This window comes from Bison bison, unplaced genomic scaffold (assembly GCF_000754665.1).
Source record: "Bison bison bison isolate TAMUID 2011002044 unplaced genomic scaffold, Bison_UMD1.0 scf7180017864244, whole genome shotgun sequence".
NCBI lineage: Eukaryota > Metazoa > Chordata > Mammalia > Artiodactyla > Bovidae > Bison > Bison bison.
In genome coordinates, this window is record NW_011494816.1 from 2,924,985 (window position 1) to 2,940,776 (window position 15,792).

Below are 15,792 nucleotides of genomic sequence, written 5' to 3' on the forward strand. Positions count from 1 at the left end.
TTTTTCTGGAACTCTCTTGCTTTCTCGATGATCCAGCGGATGTTGGCAATTTGATCTCTGGTTCCTCTGACTTTTCTAAAACCAGCTTGAACATCTGGAAGTTCACGGCTCACGTATTGCTGAAGCCTGGCTTGGGAGAATTTTGAGCATTACTTTACTAGCGTGTGAGATGAGTGCAATTGTGCGGTAGTTTGAGCATTCTTTGGCATTGCCTTTCTTTGGGATTGGAATGAAAACTGCCCTTTTCCAGTCCTGCGGCCACTGTGAGTTTTCCAAATGTGCTGGCATGTTGCGTGCAGCACTTTCACAGCATTGTCTTTCAGGATTTGAAATAGGTCAACTGGAATTCCATCACCTCCACTAGCTTTGTTCATAGTGATGCTTTCTAAGGCCCACTTGACTTCACATTCCAGGATGTCTGGCTCTAGGTGAGTGATCACACCATCGTGATTATCTGGGTCGTGAAGACTTTTTTTGTACAGTTCTGTGTATTCTTGCCACCTCTTCTTAATATCTTCTGCTTCTGTTAGGTCCATACCATTTCTGTCCTTTATCGAGGCCATCTATGCATAAAATGTTCCCTTGGTATCTCTAAGTTTCTTAAAGAGATCTCTAGTCTTTTCCATTCTGTTGTTTTCCTCTATTTCTTTGAATTGATCGCTGAGGAAGGCTTTCTCATCTCTCCTTGCTATTCTTTGGAACTCTGCATTCAGATGCTTATATCTTTCCTTTTCTCCTTTGCTTTTCACTTCTCTTCTTTTCACAGCTATTTGTAAGGCCTCCCCAGACAGCCATTTTGCTTTTTTGCATTTCTTTTTCTTGGGGATGGTCTTGACTTCTGTCTTCTATACAATGTCACGAACCTCCATCCATAGTTCATCAGGCACTCTGATCAGATCTAGTCCCTTAAATCTATTTCTCACTTCCACTGTATAATCATAAGGGATTTGATTTAGGTCATACCTGAATGGTCTAGTGGTTTTCCCTACTTTTTCAATTTCAGTCTGAATTTGGCAATAAGGAGTTCATGATCTGAGCCACAGTCAGCTCCCAATCTTGTTTTTGCTGCTATATAGCGCTTCTCCATCTGGCTGCAAAGAATATAATCAATCTGATTTTGGTGTCGACCATCTGGTGATGTCCATGTGTAGAGTCTTCTCTTGTGTTGTTGGAAGAGGGTGTTTGCTATGACCAGTGCGTTCTCTTGGCAGAACTCTATTGGCCTTTGCTCTGCTTCATTCTGTACTCCAAGGCCAAATTTGCCTGTTACTCCAGGTGTTTCCTGAATTCCTCCTTTTGCATTCCAGTCCCCTATAATGAAAAGGACATTTTTTGGGGGTGTTCATTCTAGAAGGTCTTGCAGGTCTTCATAGACCGGTTCAACTTCAGCTTCTTCAGCATTACTGGTTGGGGCATAGATTTGGATTACTGTGATATTGAATGGTTTGCCTTGGAAACGAAGAGAGATCATTCTGTCATTTTTGAGATTGCATCCTAGTACTGCCTTTTGGACTCTTTTGTTGATTATGATGGCTACTCCATTTCTTCTAAGGGATTCCTGCCTACAGTAATAGATATAATGGTCATCTGAGTAAATTCACCCATTCCAGTCCATCTAGTTCACTGATTCCTAGAATGTCGACGTTCACTCTTGTCATCTTCTGCTTGACCAATTCCAATTTGCCTTGATTCATGGACCTAACATTCCAGGTTCCTATGCAATATTTATTTAATAAATTTTAAACACACTTGCTTTATAGTGTTTCATTAATACCATTTTCTGAAGTCTGGGAATCTAATTCTGTTGATTCTTTTTTTTAAAGATTTACTTATTTGTTTTTTACTCTGCTGGGTCTTCATTGTACTGTATGGGCTTCTCATTGTAGTGGCTTCTCTTGGTGTGGAGCACAGGCTCTAGAAGACAGGCTTCAGTAGTCGTGGTTCCTGGGCTCTGGAGCACAGGGCTCAGCATTGTGGTGTATAGGCTTAGATGCTCCACGGCATGTGGGATCTTCCCAAACCAGAGATCAAACCTGTTATCTCCTGCACTGGCAGGCAGACTGCCAACCACTACACCAGCAGGACAGCCCCTGATTCTCTTGGTTCTTAATCAGAGAGGTTCATGTTTCATAATTTAAGATGTGAGCTAATCTTTTCTTTTTTTTTAAGGCCTCATGGCACAGTACGCAGGATATTAGTTCCCCAACCAGGGATCAAATCCATACCCCTAGGACTGGGAGTACAGAGTTTTAACCACTGAGCCACATAGAAGTCCATGAGCTAATCTTTTTAAGTCTCGGAGTTAATCTTTAGTGAGATTTTACTAGACTCCTGTGAAACCTGGGTAGAAGATAGGCCACATTGGGTGGTTACGCTAAATGCTACTTACCCAGGGGCATCATCAGTGACCATTTTGATAATTTCTCAGCTACACATTTCCTGAACCAAGCAAGAAATGTCAATTAAAACCCTGAGTCTGAGGACAGAAATGTGATTGCACATTTTTAGGAGATATTTTTCTCATTCAAAAATCCAAGCCAAAACTGACAAGGTCCCCTATTTCTCTTTTCCATAAGCAGACTTTTAGATCTACCATTTCCCTGAAGTATAATCAGCTTTTGTTAGTTCACGTTTATATATATATATTACAATTCACAGTCTCCATTCAAACTTCCCACCTGGTTTTGGCAAAGGTCTAGTCTCTAATCTTTGGCTATTTCAGGGCCTGCTTACAGTGGTGATTTCCAGCTTCTATGAATTGAGTGGGAATGCTGGGGATTTCCTTTACTCTGTAATTGAATTTGCTGCATTTTATCCAGAATATTTCCTTTTAAGGCTTTATGACATTATTTGCCAAATTATTGGACATGGCAGTCTCATATTTAAAATACAGTAAAGATTAAATCCATATAAATGAAGTTTAGAACATATGTAAAATATTTAAATATAAAACAATATATTTTAAAAATATTTTTGTATTCATGACACAGCTTAAATAGAATATATCAATTTTCTGAAGTCCCTACATACCCTTTCCTGATGCTACTTACCCCTTCACCCAGAAGTAACCATTATCCTGAATATTATTTAGTTCTACATGTTTTTGAACTTTATATACATAGAATTATAGCACAGTATTTTGTTACTTGTCTTTGTTTTATAAATCAGTAGTATGTTTTAGAGACTGACTTCCCATCAAGACCACTAATGACTAATAACTTTGCCTCTATAATATCTGATTACGGATAACATGATTCTAAATGTTATCTATAAATCCAATGAATTCTACAGTATTATCTTCAGGCCAGATCTCTCGTTAATCCAGTGTTAGGTAACCAGTTGCCTCCCTGACGTATCTACTTAACCATGTCAGACAAACACTTCAAACTTAACATGTAGGAAACTATATTTATCCAGTCTTTCCCTACTCAGGAAATGGCGTAACATCTATTCAGCTGCTTAATCTTTACTGACATTTCCTTATCTTTAATCAACATCCCACAAAACACACAGATCCAATACATTAGCAAATCCTACCGGTTCTACCTGTGCCGGACATCTTCTGTTTGCTAACTACCTCCCATCTCACCCCGGACCCACTCAATCTTCTCCACCTCTACTGCTGAGGTGACCTGTGCAGATCCTATGAGTAGGTTCTCATGAATAGGTTCCCTTACCCTCTGGCTGTTAGTTTGGTTCTGACATGAAACTCTCAAAAAACTGGAACACGTATTAGTTTCCTAGGTAATTTCCTATAAGAAATTACCACAAAATTGGTGGCTAAAAACAACAGGTATCTACTCTCTCATAGTTCTGGAAGACAGAAGTCCAGAAATCAAGGTATGAGCAGGACCACTGTTCCTCTGAAGGCTCTAGGGAAGAATTCTTACGTTATCAGCTTCTGGGGGCTGTGGTTTCCCTTAGCTTGTGGCAGCACAACTCTAATCTTCACATGGCCTTCTTCCCTGTATCTCTAGGTCTCAAATTCTATCCCTTTATCTTATAAACACTATAAATCCAGACATTAGATTTAGGGTCTGGCCTAAAACTTTAGGATGGATCAGATGTTCTCACCAAGATACTCAACCTGGGAATTCCCTGGTGGTCCAGTAGTTAGGACTCTGTGCTTTCCTGCCAAGGGCCCAAATTCAATCCCCAGTCCCACAAGCCACCTGGTGGGGGTGCAGAGAAGCAAGAGGGGAAGATCCTTAACTTAATTACATTTGTAAACATCCTGACTCCAAAGGTCAAATTCACAGGTTCTAAGGGTTAAGACTGGATATAAGTTTTGGGGGTTAAACTCCACACAGATAATTTCCCCTGTTCTTTCTCATTTAAAGTATCTTGGGCTGGCTATGGCATACTAATCACTCCTCTAAGATTAGTCCTCTGTTCTTGCTATTGACTAAATGTCTGCATTCTTCCAAAATTCTTATGCTGCAATCTAACCTCTAATTTGATGTTTGGAGGGAGGAACCTTGGGAAGTCATTAGGTCATGAGGGTAAAGCCTTCACTGAATGGAATTAATGCCCATACAAGAGTGACCTCAGAGAGTTCCCTTGTCCCTTCTGCCATGTGAGAACACAGCAAAAAGATGTATATGAACCAGGAAGCAGGCTCTCACCAGACACCAAATCTTCCAGCACCTTGATCTTGAACTTCCTAGTTTCCAGAACTGTGAGAAATAAATTTATGTTTTTTATGAGTCACCCAGTCTACAGAATTTTAGTCACACCAGCCTAAATGAACTAAGACATTCCTTCTGAGAGGTCCTCTGCACCTAGGGGTGGCAAGAGCTACTGTCACTAGACATGAAGTAGTATATTATTGTGGTTTTTCCATACCTCTCCCTTATCTTTGGAAGTAATCCCTTAATTAAACTCTCACTGCTGCTGCTAAGTCGCTTCAGTCCGACTCCATGCGACCCCATAGATGGCAGCCCACCAGGCTCCGCCATCCCTGGGATTCTCCAGGCAAGAACACTGGAGAGGGTTGCCATTTCCTTCTCCAAAACTCTCATTAAATTAGCCCTATTCTGACTGTGTCATCTATTTCCTGCTGTATGCCTATCAAACCTCCCAAATAAATTTCTAGTTCATCCCCTTCTTTCTAACTCCACTACCAATTCCTAAGTCAAGTCACTACCATATCTTTCCAAGAATACTAAAAAACTCCAAATTATTCTGCTTCCACTCTTAATCCTTTTCCAATCCATCTCAACCGAGGGTTTAGATTCATCATTTCTAAAATACAAAACACTACTACATAACTCTAATTAACATGTTTTAATGGGTATAAGGTAATAAATCAAAACAAACAAAAAGCTGCATTTTATATTCGACCAACAATTAGAAAATTAAACTTTAAAAGTTTACAACAGCATTTTTTGTTTTTGTTTTGTTATTATTTTTGGCCACACCATGTGGCTTGCGCATGCAGTATCTTAATTCCCAGACCAGGGATCAAACCTGTGCTCCTGCATTCTTTAACCACTGGACCTCCAGAGAAGTCCCTTCAATAGCGCTTTAAAAACCTCAGAGAGACTTTCTTGGTAGTCCAGTGACAGACTTCAAACTGGGACTCCAATGCAGGGAGCCAAGGTCTGACCCCTCGGCAGGGCACTAGATCCCACATGCTGCAACCAAGAGTTACAATGCTGCAACTAAAGATCTTCACCCAGCTCAGCCAAAAAAACCTCACGGAAATCCCTGGCGGTCAGTGGTAAGGACATGGCGCTTTCACTGCCGAGGGCCTCAGTTCCATCCCTGGTCAGAAACTAAGATCTCATGAAGGGCAGAACACAGACCAAAAAAAAAAAAAAAATCTGTTTTAAAAACCTCAAATATAGGCCTGACTCAAAAAGACAACAAAAATCTAAACACACTAGGACCCATGATGTTTAGCTTACAATAAAATATAAGAAATGGTAAGAAGCAGGAAAGAAAATAAAATCAGTCACAAGAAATAGATCCAGAGAACTTCCTGGAGGTCTGGTGGTTAGGGCTCCACAATTTCACTACAGAGGGTTTGGGTTTAATCCCTGGATGGGGAACTAAGATCCTACAAGCTGCATGATGCAGCCAAAAAAAGAGAACAAGAAACAGATCTGGAAATAACATAATTAGCAAACAAGAACTTTAAAATAGGTATTATAATTCATGGATATACAGAAGAATATGAATATAACAAGGGAATAAATATGGAATCTCAACAGAGACTAGACAAAGCCCACATGCAGCAAGAAAATAAATAAATAAACTTAAAAATAAAAAAGGTCAACAAGGACAATGTCCTATACTTGGAATCTATGAAATTGTTTTATAGCTTAATATTTATTGAATTACATAGCTAATTCGCCAGGTACAAAAAACAATAAACTTAATAACTTTCTTTTTTAAAAAGTCAAAAAATACTGAAATTAGATGCAAAATATCAACCAACTGATCCCGGAAGCAAGAATGGACCCAAAGTGAAATAAAAGACACTACAACATGACAAATAGCTAAAAACCTATGATAAAAAGAAAAATCTAAGCTAGGGGTGGGGCAGAGGGAGCTAGAGGTACTGTGGACAGTTTAAAACGAAAAAATGTGACCACTGAATTTTCATCAGAAGCAATGCTAGCCAAAAGACAATGAAGGAACACTTTTAAAGTGCTGTAGAGGGCTCTCCTGGTGACTGAGTCGTAAAGAATCCACCTGCCAGAGCAAGAGACATGGATTCTATCCCTGATTCGTGAAGATCCCACATGCCTCAGAGCAACTAAGCCTACGTGCCGCAACTACTGAGCCTGTGCTCTAGAGCCCCAGAGCCACAACTGAGCCTACACGCCAAGCTTCTGCAGCCCGCACATCCTAGAGCCTGTGCTCAGCAACAAGAGAAGGCCCTGCACTGCAACCAGAGAACACCCCTGCTCACCACAACTAAAGAAAAGCCCGTGCAGCAACAAAGATCCAACTAAATACATAAAATTTTCTAAAAAATTTAAGTGCAGTAGGAAGAAAAGCTAAGTGCATTGAAATATCTTTCAAAAATAAAGGTAAAATAAAGATATTTTCAGACAAAGTAGAAAGAACCTATCATCAGCAGATCTACACTATAAGAAAGGTAAAATGTTCTTTAGGTAAAGAAACATTATACAGGATGGATATTTGGGATCTAGAGAAAAGGGAAGAGTACTGGAAACAGGAGCATGTGGATAAATATACAACTATTTTTCTTATTTCCTAATTTCTTTAATAACTCATCAAAGAAAAAGTAAAAACAATATACTGTGCAACTTAGAAAAGTAAAATGTATTATTTAAACAGTACAAAGGAGAGGAAAGAGGGGAGAAAATCAAAGAACACTGTTGTAAGCTGAAGTGATATATTTAGAAGTAGTGCAGTAAGTCAAACGTGTACAATTTTTTTTTTTTTTAGTTCCACCAGTTTATTGCTACCAACCCGTGACCCTCCACCCTCATGCACACATGCTCAGTCATGTAACCCCATGGACTGCAGCCTGCCAGGCTCCTCTGTCCACGGACTTTTCCAAGCAAGAATACTGGAGTGGGTTGCCATTTCCTTCTCCAAAACGTGTACATTTTAAAACCTAGAGCTGTGACTCTCAAACTTTTTAGTCTTAGCACCAACAGTACTCTTAAAAAACTGGATTATATATATCAACATTTACTGTATTATAAGTTAAAACTAAGAAATCTTTAAAATATTTCATTCAGAAATAATAAAAATTAAACCAATCACATGTTCACACAAAGAACATTTTCTTTTCCCAGTCACACCACATGGCTTGTGGGATCTTAGTTCCCAGACCAAGGACTGAACCTGCACCCGCAGCAGTGAAAGCACCAAGTCCTAACCACTGGATTACCAGGAAGTTCCCAGTAAAGAACAGTTTTTTTAAAGAGCTGTATTTTCAAAAAGAATTTTTAAAAGTTTAGTGACAATGGCAGCACTGTTTTACATCTTTGCAAATTTCATTAATGTGAGGCTTAACGAAACAGAATGGGGTCTTAGAGACCCCAGAGGTCTTCAGTCCACATTTTAAAAACTGTTAGCTTTGCGTGACCATTCAGAGAAGAGGAAGAGAACTAGTAAGTCAACAGAAAAGGTAGAATGAAACTTTTAAAATAATCAACTGGAAAAAAAAACTCAATGGAGGGAATTCCTTGGCAGTCCAGTGGTTAGGACTCAGCTTTCACTGTCAAAGGTGAGAGTTCAATTCCTGGTCCAGGAACTAAGGTCCAACAATGTAAAGTTAAATTCACAATCAATAAAACCTACCACATCAACACAATAAAGAACAAAAACATACGTCCTTAATATATGCTGAGAAAGTATTTCAACACATTTCAAAACACATTCATGATTTCCATGATTGAAAAAAGCAAAAACAAAAAAAAATCAGCAAACTAAGAATAGAAGAAAACGTCCTTAATTTGATAAAAGGCATCTATGGGAAAACCAAGAGCTAGAATGATATAAAGATGTCTCTTCTCACCACTTTTCTCTTACATTCTACAAAAAGTCCTAGATATTGCATTTTTTAGAAAAGGAAATATAAAGCACAGATTGAAAGGGAATAAGTAAAGCTGTCTTTATTTGCAGATAACAGATTATAAAGAAAATCTTAAGAAAACATAAAAAAAAAAAAAACCAATATATGTGGCTTTACATCAGTAGTGACAGTAGCTCCTTCATTCTGATATTGGTTATTTCAGTCTTCCTTTGGTTATCCTGGCTAAAGAGCTAGCAATTTTATTGATCTTTACAAAGAACCAACTTTTGATTAAATTTTTTTCTATTTTTTTTAAAGTAGCTTGAGCAAAGTCATAAGATACAAGATCAATACACCCCCCAAACTACAAACTTTTAAAAAATATTCACAGTACTAACAAAAACAGGGATAAATTTAACAAAATATGTAACAGACATTTACATTAAAAACTACAAAACACTGCTAAATAACATTTAAAACAACAGAGAAATCTAAAGGAAAAGTATTCATGAATTGTACAATTTTTTAAATTAACTAAAAATCTTAACCAAATGACCCACACAGAAATGAATTAGTCTGATCACTTTTCTAAAGAAAACCTTGCATTTCAATTACGCCAGTGGCAGCAAAAAATGTACTTGACATGCTGTGCTTGGACATACATTAACAACTCAGCTTTTCCATTAGCTACAAACAAATGTCAGGCTGGATGAATCACAAGATGGAATCAAGACTGCTGGACTAATAGCAACCACCTCAGATATGCAGACGATACCACTCTAATGACAGAAAGTGAAGAGGAACTAAAGAGCCTCTTGATAAGGGTGAAAGTTCAGTTCCGTTCAGTCGCTCAGCCTCTTTGGGACCCCATGCACTGCAGAACACCAGGCTTCCCTATCCATCACCAACTCCCGGAGCTTCTCAAACTCATATTCATCGAGTAGGTGATGCTATCCAACCATCTCATTCTCTGCCGTCTCCTTCTCCTCCTGCCTTCAGTCTTTCTGAGCATCAGGGTCTTTTCAAATGAGTCAGTTCTTCGCATCAGGTGGCCAAGTATTGGAGCTTCTGCTTCAGCATCAGTCCTTCCAATGAAGACTCAGGACTCATTTCCTTTCGGATTGACTGGTTGGATCTTGCAGTTCAAGGGCCTCTCAAGAGTCTTCTCCAACACCACAGTTCAAAAGCATCAATTCTTTGGTGCTCAACTTTCTTTATCATCCAACTCTCACATCCATACATGACTACTGGAAAAACCATAGCTTTGACTAGACCGACCTTTGCTGGAAAAGTAGTCTCTGCTTTTTAATATACTGTCTAGGTTTGTCATAGCTTTTCTTCCAAGGGGCAAGCATCTTTTAATCTCATGGCTGCAGTCACCATCTATAGTGATTTTGAAGCCCAAGAATATAAAGTCTGTCACTGTTTCCATTTTTTCCCCATCTATCTGCCTTGAAGTGATGGGACCAGAGGCCATGATCATCATTTTTTGAATGTTGAGTTTTAAGCCAGCTTTTTCACTCTCCTCTTTCACTTTCATCAAGAGGCTCTTTAAAAAAAAAAAAAAGCTCTTTACTTCCTCTTCGCTTTGGCCATAAGGGTGGTATCATCTGTGTATCTGAGGTTACTGATATTTCTCCTGGCAATCCTGATTCCAGCTTGTGCTTCATCCAGTCTGGTTTTGTCACTGCTTCCACTTTTTCTCCTCCTGTTTGCCATGAAGTGATGGGACCAGACGCCATGATCTTAGTTTTTAAAATGGTGAATTTTAAGCCAGCTTTTTCACTCTCGTCTTTCAACCTCATACCCCAACAGTATACATTCAAAAAACTAAGATGACGGCATCTGGTCCCATCACTTCATGACAAAGAGAAAAAGTGGAAGCAGTGGCAAACTTTATTTTCTTGGGCTCCAAAATCACTGCAGACTGTGACTGCAGTCATGAAATTAAAAGACGCCTGTGCTATGGAAGGAAAGCTATGACAAACCCAGACAGAGTATCAAAAAGCAGAGCCATCACTTTGCCGACAAAGGTCCAAATAGTCAAAGGTATGGTTTTTCCAGTAGTCATATACGGATGTGAGAGTTGGACGATAAAGAAGGCTGAGTGCCAAAGAATTGATGCTTTCAAATTGGGGTGCTAGTGAAGACTCTTCAGAGTTGCTTGGACAGCAAGATCAAACCAGTCAATCCTAAAGGAAATCAACCCTAAATATTCATTGGAAGGACTGATGCTGAAGCTGAAACTCCAATATTTTGGCCACCTAAGGCAAAAAGCTGACTCACTGGAAAAGACCCTTATGCTGGGAAAGTGAAAGTCATTCAGTCCTGTCTGACTCTTTTCGACCTCATGGACTTTACAGTCCATGGAATTCTCCAGGCCAGAATACTGGAGAGGGTAGCCTTGCCCTTCTTTCAGGTGATCTCAACCCAGGGACAGAACCCAGGTCTCCGGCATTGCAGGCAGATTCTTGAGCCAAAAGGGAAGCCCAAGAATACTGAAGAGGGTAGCCTATCCCTTCTCCAGCAGATCTTCCCTACCAAGGAATCTCCTGCATTGCAGGCGGACTCTTGACCAACTGAGCTAACAGGGAAGACCAATGCCGGGGAAGATTGAAGGCAAAAGGAGAAGGGAGAGGCAGAGGATAAGATGATGAGATAGAACATCACCAACCCAAAAGACAAGACGTGAATTTGCACAAACTCCAGGAGAGAGTGAAAGACAGGGGAGTGGAGCAGTGTTGCTGCCCGTCGGATCGCTAAAGAGCCAGATAGGACTTAGCAACTGAACAATAACAAATAAATGTATGCATTATTTAAGAAGCTTTTAAAAGTGAGTCCAAAAGGGTCTACAGGATTACAGGTTAGATCTCTGCAGGACACAAAGGCCAACAAGGCGTTAGTGTGTAAAGTGCAACCTCAATCAGAATATTTCCTTTCCTCCATACTATATGGGTTCACTAGATTTTGAGTTCTAAGAAGGGAGGCCCTTGGGGTTTTGTAGAATATGGAATCACATCAGAAATGATGTCAGGTTCAAGATCCTGAGCAAGTCAAGGGTTCTCAATTTTCCTACACACTAGTAAAATGGAGACCATCAATGCCTACCAAAAAATCCGAGAGATTTTAGAAATGCGACAACTGATACACAGTAGGCTCCAAATACACACTCTTTTGGTTTGCGTGTTGCTCAATTTCGTTTGAAAGGCATTCCGAGGGAAACGGTGCGCGGGGCCGAAAAGAACACATGGAATTTTAGGAATTTCACTTTGGGGTTCCAGTTCTTCCAGGCGGGCTCTTTCTATTAACAATCCCAGGACCGACAGGTCGCATACTCTGGGGAGCAACAAGTCCCCAACATACGTTAGGGAACAGTTGAAGTTTAAGGCATTTGGGCGCAGGATGACAATAAATGCCACGGGCCAAGCATAAAGCCACGCCCAGTGCTTACGTCTAAACTTAACACCACCTTGCAAAATAGGTGTCGCCCGCGCTTGCACGTAGTCTTCCCAGGAGGCGCTAGTCAATACGCCTGCCAATGCAGGAGACAGGAGAGACGCGTTCGATCCCTGGGTAGGGAAGATACCCCTGGGGGAGGGCATGGCAATCCACTCCAGTATTCTTACTGGAGAATCCCATGGACAGAGAAGCCTGGTGGACTACAGTCCCTAGGGTCGCAAAGAGTTGGAAACGACTGAAGCGACTTAGCACGCACGCACTCACTTACACAGGAGAACCAAGGGGGCCAGAGGAGAAGACCCGCCCAAGGTCAAGCGGGAGGCGGGACACACCCCGCCACTCCTCCGCTGCGCAGGGTCGGCGCGCTCGGAGGCTGGGACGCCCCGGGCGGAAAACTCCTCTCCGACAAGCACTTCCCAGCATCTGAACACAGAATCCTAACAGGGGCTCAGCCTCTTCAGACGTTACCCCCCGCGTAGGTCAAACGAGCCAAAAATGTCTCCGCACGGTCCCCGACGACTTGCCGTGCTCGCCCAGGGCTGACGTCCAGCCGAGGTTCGCGTTCCATTTCCTACCCCCGATTCTTGCCCTCCTCGGAGCTCACCTGCACCACGAGGAAGCCTAGTACATCCTTCCGAGCGTCCGGAGGGACGATGGTCCGGGGCGAAAGGCCCGGGTGCAAGAAGTGAACCATGGCGACTGTGAGGCGTCGAGGAGAGAGTTGCCGTCGAGGTGGGCCTGGATCCCGCGAGAGTTCGACCCGCGCCAGGAAGCAGCTGAGCAACACCCGCGAGCTGACACTCAGCGATCGTGCCGCGAGGTTTGAAATGCCGGGCGCGGCGACGCGCACTCGCCCACCGTAGACCCCGCCCCCAGGACGGGCCTCACCACCCCCCCCCCGGCCACCCACCACTCCATCCGGTGAAGACCCAGCTGTTCTCCTTCCACCTCCTTCACGCCGTACAGACAACTCAACTCCTACCCCCACGTCTATGCCCAAGTCTCCCACAAAACCTACGCCATAGGGTTCAATACCACGTTCCCTTTGCCCGTCAAAGGCACGCCCATGGACCAGCTCTGTGGAGTTGGGAAACAGAATATGGTGGTCCCTCTCTGTCCCCAGGGGCATTGATTTCAGGGTCCACCATACCCAAATCCCGTGAAACTGAAGTGCCTTATAAAAAAAGAGTAGTATTTGGGTATAACTTACATACTTCCTCCTCTATACTTTAAATGACTTGTAGCTTGCTCATACTAGTATAACTAATACACTGTAAATTCTGTATATTAACATATAATTTGCTGGTACTAGCAAATTCAGATTTTGCTTTTTGAAACCTCAAGAAAACTTTTTTTATGAACATGTTCCATGGACGTTGAATCCGGGGATAGAGAACCCATGGATATTGAGGGATATTTTAAATGCATACATTTAAAAATATATTTTTAAAAGACTTTTCTCTTAGAACTGGCAATAGCACTTCTCTTGTTTCTTATGACCTAAAAAGTATCAAGAAGACCCTTATAATCTGCTCCAAGAAACCGTGAAAGAGAGCAATAAATTAGTACACTAGTAAAATTAACAGAAGGGATGTCTTGGAAAAGGATAGTTGTTAAGAGTAGGGAGCCTTGAATTTGAATACTGCATTGGAATGCCTGCTCTTGGACAAGCTTCTTAATTTCGCTAAAGCTCAACTTCCTCATCAGTAAAATGGGATGAGAATGCCTTATAAATAAGACAGTGTATGTAGCGAGCTCCCTGGTGGTCTAAAAGTTTTGATTCCACGCTTTCACGACCTTGTCCCCGGTTCAGTCCCGGGTTGGGGAAGTGAGATCCTACAAACTGCGCGTTAAAAAAGAAAAAAAAAAAAAATGTATGTAAAACACATGAAAATGCTTGACAGAGAACAAGTCCTTGATTGTTGTTCAGTCGCTCAGGCGTGTCCGACTCCTTGTGACCCCATGGACTGTAGCCTGCCAGGCTCCTCAGTCCCTGGAATTCTCCAGGCAGGAATACTGGAGTGGGTTGCCATTCCCTTCTCCAGGGGATCTTCCTGACCCAGTGTCTCCTGCATTGGCAGGCAGACTCTTTACCATTGTGCCACCTGGGAAGCCTCGTATTGAAGTATAGTTGATTTACAATGCTGTGTTAGTTTCAGGTGTACTTTTTAATTTAATTTTATAGTAGAGTATTTTTTAAGACTATTTTATAACTTTCGTCCTCAAATCTTGAACACCTCTTCCCCTAATCATACTGTCAATTTCCTCTTTCACTGAAAAAAAAAAGAATCAAAAAGAACATTCTAGGGACTTCTGTAGTGGTCCAGTGGTTAAAACTCCACATTCGAAATGCAGGGGGCCAAGGTTTGATCCCTGGTCAGGGAACTGGATCCCACATGCAGCAACTAAGACCTGGAGCAGCCAAATAAATAAATATTAAAAAAAAGAATTCTAAGCTCCAACCATCGTATCTACCCATCTACTACTACAGGCTTTCTATCCTATTACCATGAACTCTTTATACTCTTTGTTGTTGCTGTGCAGTTGCTCAGTCATGTCTGACACTTTGCAACGCCATGGGCTCCAGTAGACCAGGCTCCTCTGTCCTTCACCATCCCCCAGAGTTTGCTCAAACTCATTTCCGTTGAGTCGGTGATGCCATCCAACCATCTCATCCTCTGTCATCCCCTTCTCCTCCTTCCTTCAATCTTTCCCAGCCTCAGGGTCTTTTCCAAGGAGTTGGCTCCTCACATCAGGTGTCCAAAGTATTGGAGCTTCAGCATCAGTCCTTCCAATGAAGACTCAGGACTCATTTCCTTCAGAATTGACTGGTTTGGTCTCCTTGCAGTCCAAGGGCCTCTCAAGCGTCTTCTCCAACACCACAGTTCAAAAGCATCAATTCTTTGGTGCTCAGCTTTCTTTATCATCCAACTCTCACATCCATACATGACTACTGGAAAAACCATAGCTTTGACTAGATGGACCTTTGCTGGCAAAGTGATGTAAAAAGTGATCTTTTTACTATGCTGTCTAGGTTGGTCATAGTTTTTCTTCCAAGGAGCCAGCATCTTTTAATTTCATGGCTGCAGTCACAGTTCACAGTGATTTTGGAGCCCAAGAAAATAAAGTCTGTCACTGTTTCCATTGTTTCCCCATCTATTTGCCATGAAGTGATGGACCCAGTTATGCCATGATCTTAGATTTTTGAATGTTGAGTTTTAAGCCAACTTTTTGACTATCTTCTTTCACCTTTTTCAAGAGGCTCTTTAATTCCTCTTTGCTTTCTGCCATAAGGGTGGTGTCATCTGCATATATGAGGTTATTGATATTTCTCCTGGCAATCTTTATTCCAGCTTATGCTTCATCCAGTCTGGCATTTCTCATGATGTACTCTGCATATAAGTTAAGCAGGGTGACAATATATAGCCTTGATGTACACCTTTCCCGATTTGAAACCAGTCCATTGTTCCATGTCTGGTTCTAACTGTTGCTTCTTGGCCTGCATATAGGTTTCTCAGGAGACAGGTAAGGTAGTCTGGTATTCTGATTTCTTTAAGAATTTTCCACAGTTTGTTGTGATCTACACAGTCAAAGGCTTTAACGTAGTCAATGAAACAGAAGCAGATGTTTTTCTGGAATTCTCTTGCTTTTTCTATGATCCAATGGATATTGGCAATTTGGCTAGTTCTGGGCTTCTGCAACAAGTCTCATCTCTTGCTTATTCAAAGACATCATCCAGCAACATCCTTTCTTTCTCCTGAATTATTTTTTCCCCTTTCTTGGATCATTGCCACCAGCTGATACTTTTCCCATAATTTAAAAAAAAAAACAAA

General features: G+C 41.4%; 1 protein-coding gene across 1 annotated transcript in view; it reads right to left on the reverse strand.

The window, feature by feature from the left end:
- The window catches only part of ZYG11A (zyg-11 family member A, cell cycle regulator), a 65,197-nt gene extending 52,544 nt beyond the window's left edge, over positions 1-12,653 (reverse strand). Inside the window, exon 1 of the mRNA XM_010847166.1 lies at positions 12,564-12,653. Coding sequence (XP_010845468.1) covers positions 12,564-12,653 — 90 coding nt within the window. The remainder of the gene's footprint in view (positions 1-12,563) is intronic.
- Between the last annotated feature and the right edge of the window lie 3,139 nt (positions 12,654-15,792).